General features: G+C 27.2%; 1 protein-coding gene across 1 annotated transcript; it reads left to right on the top strand.

Annotated features, from left to right (window-relative positions):
• The first annotated feature begins 149 nt into the window (after window positions 1–149).
• On the top strand, window positions 150–15,129 carry LOC135924424 (methionine synthase reductase-like). The gene is made up of 9 exons (XM_065459481.1): window positions 150–614; window positions 653–833; window positions 874–916; window positions 1,000–1,153; window positions 1,291–1,532; window positions 11,139–11,236; window positions 11,931–12,017; window positions 12,099–12,272; window positions 14,909–15,129. The coding sequence occupies exons 1-9, from the start codon at window positions 150–152 to the stop codon at window positions 14,986–14,988; spliced, it is 1,524 nt and encodes a 507-aa protein (XP_065315553.1). The 3' UTR covers window positions 14,989–15,129.
• The last annotated feature ends 7,959 nt before the right edge of the window (window positions 15,130–23,088 follow it).

The following is a 23,088-nucleotide window of genomic DNA, read 5'->3' as shown; positions in this document are numbered from 1 at the left end:
CACTACCCACCAATCCGATATAAACTAGAATTACTGTTATAGTTGACCTTTGTTTATAAAATTGGCTTTGACTTGACTACTAGCTTCTTATAGCCTCATTCTAAAATAAATCCTCTAGAAAGTAAGGCAAACACACATGTTTTCAGAATATGCCCATTTTGACTGATATTAACTTAACGCTACCAGAAAATTTAACTATACCAAAGTTAGCTTCATCAAAAAAATTGAATATAAGTTGGTGCAACAACAATACCTTAGGAAAAATACAACAAATTAAATATCTCAATGCAGAATCAGATTTAACTGACGTTAATATAGATTATGCTAAAATATTATCAGATAATAGTAGCAAAACAGTCTATGAATTCCGTTTAGGATTTTGTACATCAAAGTTTGACTATGAGCCTGGTGATACAATTGGTATTATCTGTCAAAATATTAGTTCAGAAGTATATGAAATTCTTGAAAGAATTGGATGTAGTGATTATAAAAATGATTTTATAAGTGTTTCATATCTCAAACCAATCATGAATTTGCATGGTAATTCTCCTTATCAATATCAATTGATTGATCTTTTGACAAATATATATGACATTAGGGCTATTCCTAAAAAAGTAATATTAATTTACTTTTATAGTAAAATTAAATAAAGTCATTCTTGTGTACTTTAGCACAAGTGACAAAAGATTCAAAGGAAAAATTAAGATTGTTGCAATTATGTAGTAAGGAAGGTGCTAAGGATTATGAAGTCACAATTAGAAACACAAATATTTCACTTCTGCATATATTAAGAGCATTTCCAACTTGTAAACCCACATTAGAAAACTTATTAGGTAATATAATATAAAGATAATTATATGATAATTTTATTAGAAAATTTACCTCCTTTACAACCAAGAGCATATTCAATATCAAAGTTTATTTTAAACTAACAAAATTATTTTTTTTTATATATTTTTCAAATTATTACCATTTTTTATTTTTAAATATTAATATAAGCTCACCATATGAAATTCATAATAAAATAACATTTGTTTTTACGTTGATACAAATTCCATCTGATGAATATTTTCCTCAAAAACGATTTGGTTTGTGCACTGGTTATCTGGCAAACTTAGCAAAAGATTTAAATAAACAAAGTCATAAATTAACAGTAAAAAAGTATTTATCAGCCCTTTTATTTCTTCTTATTAAATAGAAAGATTAGATTATCTAATTTCTATGCTATTATAATAAAAATAAAATACAAAAAGCCACATACTAACTATCAAAAAAAACAATAACTGACAGATTTTCAAAAGATCTAATCCTTCTTTCAAGTTACCCTCATTTCAATCACTTTTGACTTCAAGCCCTGAACACAAAACTTTGCTCATTTACCTTGCTCCTGGTGTTGGGATTGCCCCTTTCTTAGCTTTTTTCCAGCATTTAACATTGCCCAAATCTCCTTACTCAAAAACAACATTCAGAGATAAAGTTGACTGCTGGCTATATCACGGTTGTCGCAATTACAACCAAGATTTTATATATCGGTTTCTATTTAAATATATTCTTAATTTATTATAAAAGTAATATGTAGTTGGTCATTTTAAACAGGTTCTGGAAAGATTATATTTATCTAATAAGAGCACTGTTTCAAAATATTATCATGCAATGAGTTTCCACTAGGGCTGTGCCGATTCACAAAATTTTTACTAATCCGATATATATATTTACCATCTATCTTTGTATCAATGTCATAAATATATCAATATTTTCTACCTTAAAAAAAACTACTAACTTTCACTAATGATTAAGTGTTTTTTTTACAAGTTAATATTCTCATTTAAAATATTTTCAATGTTTAAGGGTGTTAAACAATTCCATTTAGTCGATTTTTTAAAAAAGGCAAATAAAAATTTTAACCAAAATATTGCCTATGCTTCGAAATTTCGCCAATAGAAGTCCTAACCTTTATCTATAGGAAAAATCAATAAGCATGGGTAATTTATTCTTGGATAATATTTTAAGTTAATCGTTTTTAAAATTAACTAAATCGAGCCTTTTTACCCATACTAACTGAATGTGACTCGTTAGATGTTTTAATATCCTTTCTTTTTTCAGATAATATAACAAAAAATAATTATATTTTAGTTCCATTCATTAACTTATTATGAAATTATTTATAAAATAAAAAAAAAACTATATGACTAAAGATCGGCCCTATCCGATATTTTTTGAAAAGGCGAAATATTGGGATCCGATATTAAATATCGGCACAGCCCTAGTTTCCAAAATATAAAAAAAACAATTTGACGTTATACTGTTTGCTGTTGCTTATTTTCTTAATCTTGCATCTAGTGGTGTATACATGGGGGTCTGAGGTCGAAGCTCCTCCCCCATGGGGAAATAAATTTGTCACAAATTGTAATAAAATATTTTAAAACGAGATGCTTCCCAGAGAGGTTATACTTTATGGGATCGATGTTTTCCTATTTTCAATTGTAAAAATGCACTTGGTATTACATTACTTAACAATGGCTCAACTTTTTCGCTTGAGGCAAAGAATCGATCGTTTTAAATATCACCATAACCCATCCATCTTATTTAAATTTTTCAAAGATACCTAGTTATTTGACTACTTTCTTTAAGCTACCACTATCAAAGCTGCAACCAGCGATAGTATTATTAAATGGCTTGATTTTATTTTTTAAAACGGCTAAATCAAGATTATAGCCAAAATATATTTACCTTCAAAATTTCGCCAATAGATGTCTAGACCTTTCTGTCATCTATAGAAAAAATGGGTATACTTTTGGCTCAAATATCGAGTTAGCCTTTTTTTAAAAATTGGTTTAAATCGAGCCATTTAACAACACTACCCAGAAACATCAATTCTAATTATTTGAATTTATGAAAAAAGTTGATCTCTATAAAATGATGTTAGTAATTTTTTTATAGATATTTTGTTTAGTTAATTATTATTATTATAGCTTTTGTGCTTCTAGATTCTTCGTTCTATCTTAAATCTTGGTATAAATTTGAGTAAAATTTTGCAGATATACATATTGACCTATGCTTTAAATATTTGTTTTCACAAGTTAGGCAAACTTCATGATAATTAGGACTCTCTCTTAATATGTCAGATTCATATCAAATTTTTTAAAATATAACTCAAATATAATAAGATTTACACTATTTACTTCTATTCTATCTAATAAATCGGAAAGAACAAATAATATATATCAGAGACCTGCAGAGGTAACATTTGCACGGCACGGCCCGGCTTGGATTTTTATTTTATAAAATTTTCCCCGGCCCATATACTTTGGCCGGGCTTTTCGGGTCTTTCATAGAAGCATAAGATTCCAAAATATTTTGAATAAGGGAAAAGGAAAGCTTAATATATTTTTGAATCACAATTTAAAATCCGATATTTAAGACGTAGCCTGAGGCATGCTGTTTGTTTATTTCACTTATAACTGGTTTTTATATATTGCCTGAAAAAACAGATAATGAATTAGTAAATATTACATTACATATGGTTTCAGCCAAATATTTCAATGTTTGTTCTCGCATGATGCCAATCTTGGCAATTTCTACTTATTTTTGCCAGTTATGCGTTTTTCTTTTAACAAACGAATTGAAGTAAAATAATAATTATTGCTTATAACTTCTCGAAGTTTGGTTGATTTCATGCTTATAACCTGATATAGATTTTATTTGGCTTATAAAACGGTTATTTTTTTTTATCGGTGTTGATTGAAGAATTAATGATTTTACTAATCAGGTACTAAATATTAGCACAAGCTAGATATTTAGTTCTTCTATCTATATTTTCCATTCTATCATGGTGCCAATTAGAGATCTGCAAAATTAAGCTCTGCCCGTGCCCGGCCTGTACCCTGTCCGAATGGGCTTCGAGCCGGGCTCGGGCCTAATTCTATTTAAAATAATCAGGTTCGGGCTGGGCCTAATATTTTAAAAAAAATTCGGGCCAGGTCGGGTCGGACCTTGGAAATTATTTTAAATATATATCTAAATTTATCAATTTTATATTGTATTTTTTATGTAAAATAAAAATATTTGGTTTTATTTATTGAAACGAAACGACATATAACATATGTCTTTTATTTTGAGTAATTATAAAGATTAATTACTATATTTAAATAAATTGGGCCGGGCCGGGTCTATAAATTTTTTTTAAAAAAATGTCGGATTCGGGCTGGGCCGGCAAAACTTTTTAAAAAATTTCGAGTTCAGACCGGGCTGGCAAAATTTTTTTAGAAAAAATTTCGGGCCGGTCAGGGCTTAAAAAATTAGGCCCGATGCAGATCACTAGTGCTAATAACCAAACGGATTAAAATAATTAATACGAAACATTGATAAAATTTTCAGAATAAATTCTTTCAGTCGCTTTTTAATCGTAAGGATAGCCAAAATTTTGTTACTAATAATTTTTTTTCTTTATATTGGTTAAAGTACTCATTGGGATTAAATATTGAAAAAGAATTTGAAATCAGTGCTTACAATGTGTTAGCCAACTTTGACAGCAATGATATTAAGAAGATAATACCTATTTTACTACATAAAATATTAATAACCATGGAAAAATCAATAATATCTAATCATAATTTTTCACATGAAGGGATATTTCATAACACCTTAGATAAATCCTGGCTACGCCACTGCTTATGCAACCATAACATTAATGTAATTTATTCCATAATTTAAAAATTATATTTAAAAACATGTGTAATTTTTTAATGGAAAAAAAAAATATGGCAAATTTTTTTCTTAATTTTGTAAAATTTTCATAACTTTAAATGGTAATATTCCTTCAAGTTTTTAAATTTAGAAACAAGTTTTGGACACTAAACCAGCTTGCTAAACATGGGAAACCTTGCTTGTAAGTTTTAACATATTCTGATGGGTAATTGGAAGAAAAAAACAAGTTTGGTAATCTAAAATATAAAATACAAACCCAGACCAATAAAAAATAATAAAATACAAACCTAGGTCGATCATATTAAATATTTACCTCGTCAGATCTCTCTTCCAATATATAATGAATGTAGTATATTATTAAAACCCATTTTTGTTGAATATTTAAATCATGGTCATATTATTAGATTAAAATTGTTTGAATTGTATAAGGAAGGCAATCAATAATAAATATAGTATTAAAAAACAAGGATTTTTAAAATATTTCAGTGAGATTGCTATGTTTACATAAAAAAAGTCTCATAACAAATTGATATAAGTAGGTGATTATTACTTTAGGGCGGCTAAGGGCTAAAATGAGCGACCTTCAATAACCTCTAATTTACCTTAGCCTTGAATAAAATCATAAAATAACAAACTAGATTTGTCATTTTTAAAATAGGATTCGTAAATTAACATCTTAAAATATGAAATGGGTTATTAATTATTATATGGAAATATAAATAATCACATGCAATTAATGTAGGAATTAGGTAATAACCTTAATTAGATTTATATAATATTTTTACTTAATACAATTCACTTTCAATACATAAAAAAAAAAAATTTTGCTGCTCGTAGCCACTGCAACGCCCACTCCCCCATTCTTGTTGATTTCTTAATATTATATCCTGATTTCCAGCTTTATTTTTTCAATACCCGAAACCCCGTAATTGAACATCCTATGCATAGTATAGACTTTGGCCATTTTGTTGCCTATTATAATGTTAGCACTAAAAGGAAACTTGAATCTCAATCAATAAAAAAATAGCAAGAATTAATGACTTTATATAATTGTGATTTACTAATATTATATATTTTTTTACTATTATTATAACCAGTGGGAGGGGGGGGGGGTCCGAAGCAGCTGCTTCAGTAAATTTGAGTGAGGGGGGAGGGATTTTTTTAAAATTTTCTTTATTATTTAATTCTTTTACTGTTTTGTTACATCCATCATGATCAAGTGATTTCTGGTTTATAAATGTAATAATAAGACCCCCCCCCCTCAACTTAATATTTAATTTAATATATATTGACGGAAACTTTAGGTTGTTATCTGAGATTTCTTGTCACAAATTTTTTTCCAATTTAAAAATATTAACCAAAGAAAATACAAATACCTAATTAAAAATTGCAAATCGCATAATATAAGAGATGATTAGAAATTAGATTACTTATAGTATTAAAATGAATAAAGTTTTTTGCTTAACAGGTCTCTTATTTGGAGGTCTACACACAAATTCAAAATGGACATGTGAAGGTCTAGATAAATGGCAGAATATTAATCGTGATATTATTCTGCATGAATCTTCGCAGGCACATATGATGGCCGATTATGGAAGGCTTTCTCACAACAAAAATTCGATATTAAAATTTATAACACACCAGAAATAATGTGTAGATAATAACCGTTCTATCATAAGAATTATAATAAGATGTTTAGATTATTTAATATCTCATAAACAAGCCTTCTGGGGGAACAGGCAACAAGAAAGCTAGATGATGGTCCTTATTAAGCTTATTGCAGATTCTGAACCTGTACTAAAAATGTATATACAACAAAATGAAAAGAGAAAAAGGGATTAAAAACGAAATTATATTCAAATATATTATCATAAAATAACATAAATATTCTCATTGAAATCATGAAAAATATGGTTATAAAAAAATTCAAAATGAGATTATATTTAACAGGTGTTTTTCAGTCATAGTTGATGGCACATATGATGTTTCGAAATCAGAAGCAATAGCTTTGATAGTAAATTATGTTGAAAATAGTGAGACGCCGAAGCCTGTTGAAAGACTGATTGACATATATTGTACTGGAAATACCACAGGTCTCGATATTAAGCATAATATAATATTCAAACTTGGCTCGATGAATTTACCCCTTGAATTTCTAGTTGGGCAAAGTTATGATGGCGCCTCAAACATGAGTGGAAGAATCAATGGTGTGCAGGCCTTGATTAGAGCAGAGGCGCCAAAGGCAGCTTTTATTTGGTGTTATTGTCATCAATTAAATTTAATCATTGTTCAATTATGCCAATCAATTAAAGAACTTCGAAATGTTCTATCAATACTAGATGAGATTTATATCTATTTTAATGGTGTAAAAAGATATGAGGTACTCAAAAAATGTCAGTGTAATGATCTAACGATTTCTACGCATCAAGAATACCACTTGGTAATAGTATCTTATTTATTTAGATTTAAAATGTTTTGTTTATTTAGAAGCTGGCTATCGTCATATAAAGCTATAGTAAAATTTTTTCTACTTTATGATTGAGGGCAGCTTTAACAAATTTAAAGGATTCTGAAGATCCTGCCACTTCCACTATCAGTAGCCCCTACATTTTTTGAGCGAATGAAACAGAATACCCCCATGAAAAGTATCCCCCTACCCTTCGAAAAAATGATAATTATGACACCCATAAATTTCAAAAATAATTTTTATTGCATCAATTTTTAATATATAATATAAATAAAATGCAAAAAATATAACTTTATAAATATTATTTTTAAATTAATAATTTAGATAAATTAGGGGAAGAGAAAGCGAAAGAATTTATAATTTCATCAATATTTAATTGTTTAAATAAAAAAATTTCCATTGATAATATGGTTAAATTATTGAGAAAAGAATCTTTCATGGTACTGCGCAGTCTTGTTTTAATTAATTTAATTTTACTCATAACTCTTTCGGCAGTACATGAGGTTGTGGGAATGGTTAATAAATATTTATATAAAATTCATAAATTAGGGAAAGCAGAAAAATTTAAAAGTAAACGATAAGGTAAAATAAATGAATAGTTTTTCCAATCTGAATAGTAAGTCCCTGAATTATCATCATCGTCAGAAAAAGCTAAATAATGTATTGATAAAAATGTTTTAATTAAATAAATTTACAATTCTCAGAATCTAACAAATCTTTAGATTCTTGAACCTCTAGGTCATGAGTAATAATTACATTCCCCATTTTGGCCATCTTATAAATATTTCTAAACTTCAACATTTCTTCGAAAATTTGACTTAAATTTAAATTGTAAAATTCACAGATATCCTCGATATCTTCTTTAATAATTGATTTTTCTGACATTCCCTTTGGCGTAAAAAATGATGTTTGATGTAAAAATTTCATGGAATCATCATTAAATCTTTCGTTAAACTACATAATAATTAAATCGAGTGCAGCATAAAACACACCTATTTTAAAGCTAAAAAAAATTTCTATATATAATGATGAAAGTATATATACCTCTCCTTTTTGGATTGTAATGTTTGAAGTCTAGAACTTTCAAAATCAAAATGTAGATTTCTCTCCTTCATAAAATCTTGCGCCTTTGAAAAAACATCCAAAAATTCAATGTTATTATCTATTAGATTAAAAAATAATTAAGACAGTAATTTATATTATACTTCTCAAATTAATCAAGCAATCTTTTGTCAATTGAATTTGATTTATTGCATACCCTATATCCTTCGAAATGGTTTGCAATTTTGTACAAGCCAAACTTGTTATCAACAATATTTTATCCAAAACACAAAGTGATAAGATTCAAATTTTTCTATTCTAAAGACTATAGCACTAGCCATAGTGGAAGTGGCAGGATCTTCAGAATCCTTTAAATTTGTTAAAGCTGCCCTCAAGGCATTATAAAGTTGAAAAAAATTTACAATAGATTTATATGACGATAGCCAGCTTCTAAATAAAAAAACATTTAAAATTTAAATAAATAAGGAACTATTACCGAGTGGTATTCTTGACGCGTAGAAATCGTTGCGATTTTTTCAGATCATTACACTGAAATTTTTTGAGTACCTCATATCTTTTTACACCATTAAAATAGACATAAATCTCATCTAGTATTCCTAGAACATTTCGAAGTTTTTTAATTGATTGGCATAATTGAACAACGATTAAATTTAATCGATGACAATAACACCAAATAAAAGCTGCCTTTGGTGCCTCTGCTCTAATCAAGGCTTGCATACCATTGATTCTTCCACTCATGTTTGAGGCGCCATCATAACTTTGCCCAACTAGATATTCATGGGGTAAATTCATCGAGCCAAGTTTGGATATTATATTATGCTTTATATCGAGACCTGTGGTATTTCCCGTACAATATATGTCAATCAGTCTTTCAACAGGCTTCAGCGTCTCACTATTTTCAACATATCTTACTATCAAAGCTATTGCTTCTGATTTCGAAACATCGTATGTGCCATCAACTATAATTGAAAAGCACCTGTTAAATGTAATCTCATTTTGAATTTTTTTTATAACCATATTTTTCATGGTTTCAATGAGAATGTTTATGTTATTATATGATAATAGGTTTGAATATAATTTAATTTTTAATCCCTTATTTTTTGTATCCTTTTTTCTTTCTTCATTTTGCTGTATATACATTTTATGTATAGGTTCAGAATCTGCAATAAGCTTAATAAGGGCCATCATATTGCCTTCTTGTTGCCTGTTCCCCCAGAAGGCTTGGTTACTAGATATTAAATAATCTAAACATCTTATTATAATTCTTATAATAGAACGGTTATTATCTACACATTCTTTCTGAGGTGTTATAAATTTTAATATCGAATTTTTATTATGAGAAAGCCTTCCATAATCGGCCATCATATGTGCCTGTGAAGATTCATGCAGAATAATATCACGATTAATATTTTGCCATTTATCTAGACCTTCACATGTCCATTTTGAATTTGCTTGTGGACCACCAAATAAGAGACATGTTAAGCAAAAAAACTTTATACATTTTAATACTATAAGTAATCCAATTTCTAGGAATTTTGCTATTGTCAATATTGGTTAATATTTTTAGGCATATTTTAAAATTGGAAAAATAATTTATGACAAGAAATTTCGGATAACAAATTTACTAAACATCAACCAAAATTTCCGTCAATATATTAAATTAAATATTAAATGGGGGGGGGGGTCTTATTGTTACATTTATAAACCAGAAATTACATGATCATGATGGATGTAAAAAAAAAAGTATCCCACTCAAATTTACTGAAGCAGTTGCTTCAGAACCCCTTCCCCCCCCCTCTGTTGTAGGGGCCCCTGTCCACTATGGCTAGTGCTATAGTCTTTAGAATAGAAAAATTTGATTTTATCTCATCACTTTGTGTTTTGGATAAAATATTGTTGATAACAAGTTTGGCTTGTACAAAATTGCAAACCATTTTGAAGGATATAGGGTTTGCAATAAATCAAATTCAATTGGCAAAAGATTGCTTGATTAATTTGAGAAGTATAATATAAATTATTGTCTTAATTATTCTTAATCTAATAACACTGAATTTTTGGATGTTTTTTCAAAGGCACAAGATTTTATGAAGGAGAAAAATCTACCTTTTGATTTTGAAAATTCTAGACTTCAAAGATAACAATCCAAAAAGGAGAGGTATATATACTTTCTTCATTAAATGTAGAAATTTTTTAGCTTTAAAATAGGTGTGTTTTATGCTGCACTCGATTTAATTATTATGCAGTTTAACGAAAGATTTAATGATGATTCAACGAAATTTTTACATCAAACATCATTTTTAACGCCAAAGGAAATGGCAGAAAAATCAATTTTTAAAAAGATATCGAGGATATCTGTGAATTTTACAATTTAAATTCAAGTCAAATTTTCGAAGAAATGTTGAAGTTTAGAAATATTTATAAGATGGCTAAAATGGGGAATGTAATTATTACTCTTTTCAAGGGGGTACTTTTCAGAGGGGTATTCTGCTTCATTCGCTCAGAAAGTTTAGAGGCCACTTATAACATACTTTGATATAAATTGTCGATATAGAAATTACAATAGTTTAATCATCTTGTAATTAATATAATATAATTGATTTTTTATATTTATGATATAGCTATTACATATTGTAATATTATATACATATTTAATATAATTAATATAGTATAATTTATATTATATATTTATAATATTATTTACATATTTTATATATCTATTATATTATTTGTATATTTTAATAAATCTGACTTTTTGGCAAAAAAATTATCTAGCATGGGATTAAAGCTTATAAAAAGGTATGTTGAATTGATACATTAATGGGTTTTTTTTTTAAATCAAGAATTTTAATAAAATAATTTTGAAAATATGAATATAAATAACATATATGTTTTGTATATCAAGCTCCGTAATCGAAAAGTATACGACTGGCGATAACCCCCTTTTAAGTCGAGTTTACATGTCCTTTTCAAGACCACAATTAATCGAGTTCTCACGTGAAAGTAAATAAATTGAATTATCTATTTGATTTATGAATTTCACAAAAAAAATTAAAATATTAAGAACGAGACAGTCTTAGCGATGTGTAATTTACGGCATCCTTTTGGAATAAATAAATTCATAGATATAACAATTTATCCCTTCCCGATTTAAAATCGTGGGTTCTTCATTATATCATTTCAACATCTTTGACCTAAAATCTTCAAACTGGTTTATTTCTCCTTCGTCCCCATAATCTCCCCCACTGCACATCTATTCTCATTCTGCTCAACAACCTTTCTCGATCTAACCTACATTTTTGACATTTTCAGCCATAACTGCACATTCTGCACGCTTTTCAATACCGATTTTACGTTCAGCTATTGTCCAGTCTAAGACCTTCATAAATCATATTTTCTTAACGGGGGTTTTTTTTAAATTTCTCACCTTGTCGCAGGGCTGCATTCGTATCATCATATATTTTAATAATGTCTTTTTGATCAAATTTCTGACATTTACCTCTATACTCCTCAACATTTGATACATTTCACTTATTTAATTGGTTATGAAGTACGAGTATTTGAATATATTATAATTTCAACTTGTGACATATAAATTGGCAGGTATGTTTATTAGAAAGAATTTTAAAGAAGAAAAAAATGAAGGAGATATTTTAAAAAATATACAAATTTTATATTTATTTTTGTTTTATGTCAGCGAGCTCGGAATCAACGACTACCAATCATGTTCAAGGCGATATATCAGAAATACTTAAAAATATAGCACTCTATTCTAACAATTTTGGTGAGTATATCCATCCATATTTTTTATTAAATCGAACTACAACTACGTTAATTCCATTATTAATCTATTTTTTATGTTTAGACATAGACAATGCTCCCAAATATATTCAAGATAACCTAATCGCTTCCGCGAATGATTTGGTGCCCAGAATTTTAAACAAAACCGCCATAATCTATTTGAGCGGCGATGCCAAGGGATTTAGCCCTAGTATCAGGAAATGTTTCTCTCGAATGCTTAAAGATTATCCAGACCTCGGTAATTTATTGATTAATCACACATATCGTGGCCTGAGAATTAGACTATTTATTTCTTAAAAATGACTTTTTTAAATAAATCAATTTTTTATAATAATACTATTATTCTATATACACAAAAAAAAATTAGAAATATATAAAATAAGTTAAATTATGATCAATATAATGTTAAATATTCTATTAAAAACAATAGACTTAATTTTTAAAATTGATATCCTGTAAAATTACAAAAAGTAACGATATAATAGTCTAAATCTCATTTTTTTAGTGGATTTGCAACCACATTTTTTTTAAAAAAAAAACTAAGGCACCAGTAATTTAAAACTCTGCAAATTTAAGGGTTCCAAGATTTAAAACATTAAAAATAAGCTAGTTAATTTTTATAAATTTATCTTGGAATAACCTGTATTTCATGTAAAAAAAAAGAAACATATTATATGTGACATTTTTGCACTTTCGGCAATCTATTTTACCTTTAAAGTTTTTATTTAATAGATATTATATTATAATTCTGCCATATTTTTTATTTCCATAATTCGACACAATTTAACAAACGAGATAATAAGGAAATATACATTTTTGTACTATCATGTTTATAAATTGAAATTTTTTATTAAAATGAAGAATTCCCATGTTTTTTAATTTTTTGATTGTGTTTTAATATATCTTTTTATAAACGATTATTATAAACGTCTATACAAAATAATCGTTCACTGGAAGCTGATTTAACTGGAACCTACAAAGTTTTTCTTACTAACTTTATTAAGATATTTTTGAAAAATTCTAATGGTTTATTCAAGAAAAATAAATATTAGGGTTGGAGACTCCTAGGGTAGGCCTCCGTTAGAAAATGCTATTATTTAGTTTTCAAATACTTTTCCTAAAATAATTAAATTTAAAAGTAATATTCTAGTTATTAAATTAAAAGATTTTCTTCCTAAAAAACAATATGAAAAATTAAATTTTCAGTGTTAATCGTAATATTTCTATTCACGCACGATGATTTTTTTAGAAAGGTCCATTACGCCCAAACGCGATTCAAAATTCATGCACCCATTATAATTAAAAAAGGAAATGTTTTAAATGATCATGTTGAAACCAGAGGTGAGGACATGAAGTGCGTGATGGCTACAAATTTCGGGAGAGATAACGGGACGTCGAAATTTGATGACGAACACACTATTCAAAAAAGATGAATTGAAAAGCTAGTGATATATTAATCGCTGAAAAGATTGGTCACAAAAAACCGGTATATCGACAAAGATTAGCAAAATGTTATGAAATATTTAAAAAAAATAATGCCGGTATAATATTTTAATAGATAGAGTTGGGCCTAAAAATGTCTGACAAAATTGTGTGAATAGTTTACTTAAATTGCGATATACGTGACGAATGGTTTTTTAGCGATAGGATATGGTTACCAATTTTGTTTTGGATCAAACTCAGTTTATTTTTAATATAACTTTCCGTGTCTCACGCAGCGCGTGAGGCTTTCAATTTTTTTAAACGCCTTACTTATTTTATTAAAATAATAATGTCTGCATTTTTTTAAATGTAAACTTATTTTCGGTGGGGGGGGGGGGGGTTCCTTGTCTTGACATGAATTCCCCCCCCCCATCAAATTGGGTTCGAAATTCTAACTTGTCACGCATCATTTATGTTAGTGATAATGCACGCCTCGGATTTTTTTTCAACCTAAGCTTATCGTCATTTTTAAAGTAAGTCTGAAAAAAAAATGAATCGATACATATTTTAGACGTGTTGGGCATGTTTTTTCATCTATCCATCTCCTAAAACCCCATTGGGGGAAGTAGCTTTCATCAAAGATGATTAAATTAAATGTAGCTAGAAGACAACATATATATATTTGACAATTAAATCTGTTTTTATCACATACATTATAATTTCCATTTTCACCAAAAATAAATAAAATTTTCTTTTTATTTTATTATAAATATCCTAAAAGTTTAAAAATTTATTTATTGTACTTTTGTACTTTAAAGAAAAATTTAGCTACAAAAGATTTAAAATTTGTTTTCTCTTAAATATATTTATTTTATGTTACCATCTCAAATTTCCGGAAAAGAAAAGAGAATTCCTTCTTTTTTAACTTTCTTTCTTTCCTTGGTGAGTTTTAAACTTTAACCTTTCAGTGAGCGTTTTAGATTATTACTAAGAATTCTAATAAGTAGTCCGCGGACCTGCTCGTGTTAATTTAATAGATTTTTTTTCGGATCCTATATACTCCATTTTTAAAAAAATATATTTACATGGAAACTAGCTCTTAAATAAGAAAATTAGAATAATATTTTCCCTTCAAATTAAGAAAGAAAGAGAGAAAGCTTTACATGGAACATTGCAAAAATTTGTTAAACTTTATCAGTTTATGGTTCTTTGGTAAGGAGATTTTAAGTAAAAATTTTCTAAAAAGTGATACTTTGTTTATCAAACCCCCACACGTTTGCTGCTATCAAGTATATTTTAATCGAATATTTTCATTTTTTATTTTACTATATTTCATGCTATTTTTTATGATGCATTTGCATGGTATATAATATTATTTCTAAACTTTTAAAAAAAATTATTTTATTTTTCCCATTTTTCAAAATTTTTAATCAATTCATCGTTTATTTTCAGATTGGACACCGTTGGAATGCGATAAATATGTCAAGATGATGCAAGAAGAGAAAAGATTTTTGGAGGATACCTGGCTTTAGATCTGCTCTTCGAATAATTCAAAGGATGAGATTTACTATAAATGCGAACTAATTTAATTTTTTGTAATTATCAACACAATTGTTAAAAACAGTTCGATTTAAAGATGACGATTGTAACAATTTCTTCATTCAAATTTTTTTTATACATAATAAAATGTATTAAATTAATAAGGTTTTGGGCCATCTAAACATTTTACTACCAAGACAATGTTTAAATAAAATATAAGAAAATTTATGTATTCTGTTGAATGCCTTGTTATGTTATGAAGTAATTTATTTTGCTTGGCATGATACCGAAATAATAACTCGATAATTAATTTTTATGAATAGATAATATGGGAAAATTTTTTGTTTGAAAAAAAAACACAACATTTTTAATATTATCATTATTTTATGGGAAAGAAATTATCACTGTAAATTATCAAGTTAAAGGGTAAATTTTGTTTTTCTTTTATCTTAAGTCTATAACCTCTAAAAACAAATCGATTTATTTGAATATTTGCAAATATTTTCGCACGAATTAGTTGATATTAATTCTTTTTTTTAAAAAAAATATATAATTCGTATTTCTTGGTATAGTGTTGTTAAACGGCTCATTTTGAGCAAATTTTATAAAACGGCTAACTCAATATTTTAGCCAGAAAAATATTATCTGAATCTCGAGATTTCGATAATATATGTCTTGTTCCTTCTGTGAGCAAAATCTTCAGGCTTGCGTAATATTTTTCTGGATAAAATATTGAGTTAGCCGTTTTTAAAAATCGGCTCAAAACGCGCCGTTTAACAACACTACTTGGTAAGATAATTGTAATATATAGAAGAGATCTGCAAAAGTAGGCCCTAATTATTTTTATATAAATTCAGGCCGGGCCGGCATAAATTTTTTTAAAAAGGGTCGGACTTGAAAAATTAGGACCGATGCAGATCAGAAATATATGGCTCTTCTAAAGTTACAAATAACCAGAAAAATAAAATTTAAATATTTTTTCCCCCATTTAAAAATAATTTTGAAATAAGTGCCCATGATATGAAATATAGGATGACCGAAGGTATATTAGATATATAGGTTAGTATTTCACCTCGTTTAGCTACGATTAGTATATATTTAAGAAATAATGTCTTTTCCACAAAAATATCACTATTTATAAATTTCAAAAAAAAATACATTTCACGAACTAAAACTTGCAGAAGACAAATTTTGTCGACTTATCCAAATCTATTAGGAGAAAAACATTTTCCAGACCCAATCCGAACATAAAATAAATCTCATATTCCCAAACTCGACTCTTACATCAAAATATAAAAATAATATCAATTTTTTATTCATTTAAGTATTTTATGTATATAAGAAATATACTAAAAATGAAACAAAATTATAAAAATTAATACAATCAAAATCAAACATGATTTATTTTATATTACTAATTAACAAGATTGCAACAAAAATATTCATAAATCCAACCCAACTTATGCCAGAAAAATAATCTATTCATTATTAGCCCAAATACAGTCCAGCTAAATCAATGTAGATTAAATTAAGATGATCTTTATATTCAGTTTCAGATACCGGCGAAACTAATTACGTCTTGTAAATAAAAATGTTTGGAGCCAAATTTATTTTATCATAAAAGACGCCGCTATTTGATTTGTCGTTTTTATATATAGGGGATAAATTTACGTGGCAGCCATCGAAATATCACCCTATTGACAAATTATTATTTTTTTGTAATTATGTATGTTACCTGCAAGGCAATGAACGTAAATATGTATTTATGTGTAATATCTTATTGTTTTAAATTTATAAATCAGATTTTTTTTTTCTGAATTTAAAAAAACTTAATAAATGATGTAAAAATTGGAAAATAGTAATATAATTTGTTAAGCTAGTTTTTAAATATGATTTTGCCTAAAAGGATGTGATTTGTTATTGTGCTTCAATTTTACAAAACTAAATAACTGAGTTTGATATCCGTTTATACCAAATCGATTCGATCATAATCGCGACTTACTTTTAATTTACTTGCCGGTCAGCAACATAATACACAATTTTACATGATTTCATTTTAAACACATTAATGAAACATTTAAAGTTGTTTTATGCCATAACGAAGTGGCTTACTATTTTGGCTATAATTTGATTTGATCTGAGTTTAAATTAGAGATTAAAGTTGGACCTAAAATAAAGCACATCAGATAATTGATTTTGATCTTTTCTATAATATTTTTTTTAATCTTATTTTAATTAATGTATTAAATGAAAAATTAAATTAGGAATGATAAGAATCTCTCTTTAAAATATATAAGCCTTACAAATTATTATTTCGCAATTATGGATAACAGGTGTGTTTGATATAAATTAATAGATTTATTGATTAAGTTTTTATTTTTTTTTACATAAAAATATGAGTGAATATTTGTTGCATTCATTAAAAAATATATATAAATCAAAGTTAAATATTTGTTTTAGTAAATTATACATGAATTGTATTGTATACACAACAAAAGTTAAATTGAATACAATATAATATAACGTTTCTTTTTTTACTTATGTCAAATGCTAAATATAAAAAGTTTTATTTGCAAGAAGTTGACCAAATATTATTACTTTACAATTATTTATTTTCGTGTCCTCAATTACTTCAGGACTTGTTATAACACATCTTTATTCTATATAATTTACTTCGTAAATTAGATTTTTTTAAATAATAAATTAAACCCTTTACTTTTATTAACTGTGAGGTGGCACCCCGAAATCATAATCTTTCATTCTTTCTAGGCCTACAAAAAATGGAAGAATGTTTTAAAAAAAATCATTTTATTATTTAAATAATATAGCCAAATTATTAGAAAAGTTTAAATATGGGAGTTGTTATGCTACCTTATAATTACCAAGAATTATTTTTATGATGACACTTTTTCAAGATGAACTGAATCAGGGTTTTACCGATACATTGTCATTTTATCATATCCTTAAATTTTAATGATTCCTTTTTGTTTTTAATAATAGAAAAATTAAAATCTTAGAAACAACTCCACTATAAATGAATATTTTATTGAAAAATTTAGTACAAATCGAAACATTTTATGATCTCATTAAAATATAAGGAAATTAAAGTAACTCTCCTCTTATTATTTACTTACCTACTTCATAATACTTACAATCCTCTCTAAAAGTTCGATGAGATTATTTTTATTTTATGTACTTACGCACTCGCTTGTTACCTGCAATTATAATATGGCGATAAAAATTATTTTCTTATGAAGAATAAATACCTTTTTTTATATTTGTTGTAATTCAAGTTTTAACACGTTATATTTATAATCAAATTTTCAATCTCATCGATAATTATATTTTTTTAAAGAATTCAAGATGGCATTTTTAAACAATTTAAAGTTTATCCAATAAATATTTATCCTTTTATATTAAAAAACAAGAAAGAAGATCCATTTTAAAAAAATACATTTTTTTAAAAAAAATATATTAAGTGAGCTTCAAGACTAATATTCATATATTTTACATTTCCATAATTTTAATTTTAAGTATAACTTCAGGTAATAAATATAATTTAAAAAATGTACACCTTAATCTTCCAATTGATGGTATTATACAAAAGTAAACTACAAAACTCATAGTATGAAAAAAATAAAATATTTATATATTTTATTGTCATTTTCATTTATTAATATTTTATGGTTATTAATTATAATAAATAAAATATTTTATCAAAAGAAATTAGTGAAAATTTATATATTTTTTTTAAGGTGCGTAATTGTTATAAAAACGGTTATATTTTAGAAGTAAGTTTTTTTATAATGAAAATTTACTTTTATAATAGAAAAAAAAAATGGGGGAAAGTAATTATGGAACACTGGGAAAATAAAAACTTTTGTTCACACGTTTTTAATATAAAAAAAATAAATATTTTTGTTGAAATTTTAAATAAAATAATTCGTGAAGTGGTTATTTATAAAAAATATAATACCTTTTACTATATCATATAATTATTTATGTATTATAAAAAAAAAAATAATATTTATATAATAATTTTTAAAAGTTGTAACTTGTTTTAAAAATAAACTAAATATTTTCAGCATTCCGAAATTTAAAAAATTCTTTTTCAAAGTCAATAATATAATTTCCAATTTTTTAAATAAGTTAAAGCTACTTTATTTTTTTTAAAATGAGAAATATCATAGTGTATACGCTAAGCAAATTAAATATATTCAATCGCTACGCCTACCAAAAATGGATACATTTCTCTAACATTTTACTATTGATTGCGGTCTCGATTTTCTATCTTTTCGCTTCGCATATAGCCAAGGACCCCAGTTTTATATTGCTTCCTTTCTCGTGGAAGGAAGACCCATCCTTGATTTATGGGTGCATAGTTTTGATCATACAAGCTGGGCCTATCCAAATGTTGGGATTGGTTTCAGTGTTTTTAGCACCGACTTCATCCTCTTTATTAGAAAACTCATCAGAGAATAGCATCGCTAGAAGAAGATCTTTCAATGGAAATGGATCGATGACTTCTAATGACTCGAATAAGTCACTTAAGCAAAGGCAAAAGTCTATAGTCAGGTGTCTTAAACTGTACTGCATATTGCTGGGAATACTTTTGATAAGCGATATTGTGATCGGATTGGTGTGGGTTTTCAGATTTCACTGTCTCTTTAGGTATCAATCACTGACCTCATCAAAAGTTAATATTCATTATTCAAATATCAAGGCAGATCCTCATAATATATCAGACCAAAAATGGAATATATTATCGTCCGTAACATATTTTTACTTCACTACTACCGCTTCATATATATTCATTCCTTGGATCCAAGCAATAAAACACAATTTCGAAAACAGATATGGGTTAGATCCGACATATACAAAATCCTGGAATTCTCTACAAATGCAAAACGAATGTTGTGGCTTTTATAGACCCCTAGACTTTGTAAATACATATTGGTTCAGAGATTCTTTTAGAGGTAAAAGTTTGTCTAATATAGAAAGACTTAAAAATAACAACGGCTACGATCTTCAAAATAAAACTAACAGCAGACACCACAATCATATGTTATATGGAAATTTAGTACCCTTCAGTTGTTGCAAGACCCCGATAATGTCAAATAGTGGAATTGCGACCAAAAATTTTGATTCTACATCGATTAAAAGAAGCTTTTACGGTATATGCAATCCTTATGATTACGAAGACTCTTCAATAAATAAAAAGGGTTGCGGCCATGATCTTAGACAATGGATGTCTTCTTCGGCCGATAATTTGTTCATTATAGGCTATTGTTTTCTGTCGCTAATGAAAGCCATATTTTTAGCCATCTTGTGGAAAGAAATCGATTGGTTCAAGTCGGGTTACAAATCTCGCTTTTGTTATAACGATGACGAAGATGATGACATTACGCCTCCGTTGATCGAAACTGATCCTGCGAACGAACATCAACACACACTAAGCGATAAAAATAATTTGTGTGGTTCTTCTGCTCAGTCGTATTCTTCAAATATCTTGAGTTGGATATTTAAAAATCCCTTGATCAAACTATGTTTACCCATAGGGTGTAATCGCTTGTTTACTAAGAAAGACGAACAAGGAAAGGGTAAACCTTATATGGAATATACCAAACGAGATAGGTATACCTCGGCCACCAATAACAGAACTAACGAATGTGAAACTGTTTTCATCTGCGAGAAGCAAGGAACGGTTCCTGGGCAGGTTTGCTATGCAGAAACTAGGCAACAACCTCATATTATCAGAAAATCTAAAAACTTCTCAAATGCCAGTGCCGTTAATCAATCAAAAGCAATCCCTGATAATAATAGCTCATACCTGATACCTGATAATCGAGAACATACCTACAAAAGCATCAAATTTCAAAACTCTTTTAATAATCCCCACAATCCTTATCAGATACCTAAATACGGACCATCTAATCATTTATTGCCTATGACAAATCAGCGTTTAAAAGTCAATCAAACTACTAAAACAATCCACCAAAAAGTAAAAAATGGTAACGGATATAAATTGTATAATTATAAATGTGACAATATCGAAAATGAGTATCTAGAAGGAGAATGTGTAGATAAGAGTAACAGTCCTAGGCGAGAGGCAGAAGGATGCCTGGATACCGCAATCTATAATTCTAACACTCATTTGGACAAGACACATTTATCAAATTGCGGTGATAACAAACATGACACGTACTCTACAAAGGCAAAAATTCCAGATCGATTAAATACAACTTTACCTGTATGTCCCCCTGGATATTCTATGATTGAAAGCGATTATGGCTCTCACCACTACGTTCCTATTCCACTACCTTCCCAATATTTACAACCCTCATCTCATTATATGATGTATCCGCCAATGTTTATTCCACCATCAAACCCTCATATGATTTTAAATTCTACCCTTCCAACTGGGTTCCCATATTATAACCCTTATCATACACCATATATGTATATCAACCAACATAATATACCAAATGATAACTCATAGAAATATATTTATAGGCTATGAATTTGCCATGTTTAAAATTTTAATATATTACTATTATACTATAAAATAATAAATTATTAGAATCCTTAAAAAAAAATTTTTTGTTATATAAGAACGTGATTTTGTTAAATTAAGGTTAATGCCATATTGTATGTTTTAAGAAAAGGGGAAGTTAAATTTTTTCTATGATTAATACTAAAAGTTTTTTTAAAAAATATGCAATGTTTTATGACACTAATCAGGTTTTATATAATTATCAAGAATTAATTATAACTTTTTCTGTATATATAAAAAAAAATAAGCTATCAGGATAAGATAACCCTTAGAAATTATCTTTTATTATAAATAAAATTAAAAAATTTTTTTATCTAAAACTTAAAATTTGTATTCATTTTGTTCCTCTTTATTGGTTCTTATTATAGGATTTAATTTATTAAAAAATTATATATTTTATACTTTTTTATATAAATGATATTCGGGGAGGGTGACAAATACTCGGGGAAAGTTGAGCTTAAACATAGGGTTATATAAAATTTGTGATAAAAGATGAACAAGCTTGCGGAATAAAAGAGTTCGAATATAAAAATTTAAAGGGGTAGACAATGTCACTTAGGATTTATTTAGGAGTAGTCTCCTAACTATAATAGAGATTTTGGTATGCGATGATTAAAGCTAGTATACGCAATTATTTATTATCTTATCTTAATCCCAATGATTAAAAACATATATCGCAAAATTCCAAATCCTTATATGACCCCTCCTATAAATTAAATACATTTGTCAAACTAGTGATTATGACAGATTAAGCTAAGTAGCAAATCTAAAAATAACGTAGAAAAGAAATTCAAGCCTCAATTTGGCCCTAAAGTTATATAAAAATTATATTTTGAGGATTATTTGAGAGCATTCCTGATTAAGATTTTAATTTATTTAGAACATTGAAAAAAATTTGAAAAAAAATTACATTATTTTTTTTCAATTTGTTGGGATATGTTGCTTTATAGGTCTCATTTTCCTGTCATCCCTTAGCAAATTATCCAGGTTTGCTAAATTTATACTTGTTCTTTAGGTTATTATTCTTACTAAAACAGCAATCGATTGAAAATCTTAACATGAAAATTGTATATAAAATATTAAAGAAAATGATATTTGAATCAAAACAAGACTGTCATGAGCGAAATATTAGTTAATGAATGACAATGAATTTAAAAAATATTATAAAATTAATATTATAGATTCATTTTATTATTATATATAAAATAAAGTTAATGTCTTAAAAAACATTAATTTATATTTGACCATATTATTGGTCAAATACACAACCCTGGCTTCATGTATAAATTGATAACTCTCACTATTATAACCCTAGCCTAGCTTCTCAAAATGCCCCTACCCCCTCCCTTCCATTTATAAACGCTGTATATAAATTTTAGAAAAAATTATAAAATATCTTAAATAAAAAAAAGTACATATTTAAAATAAAATAATATCCTTTGATAAATTATTTTAGATAGTGTATTTCATACTTATTAAATTATTATAATAGATGCAAAAAGTAAAAATCATTAAATATTATATACACATCTAATATACA

This window comes from Gordionus sp. m RMFG-2023, chromosome 2 (genome assembly GCF_954871325.1).
Source record: "Gordionus sp. m RMFG-2023 chromosome 2, tfGorSpeb1-WG-v2, whole genome shotgun sequence".
Taxonomy (NCBI): Eukaryota; Metazoa; Nematomorpha; class Gordioida; order Chordodea; family Parachordodidae; genus Gordionus; species Gordionus sp. m RMFG-2023.
This window is presented reverse-complemented; position numbering and strand designations above follow the sequence as displayed.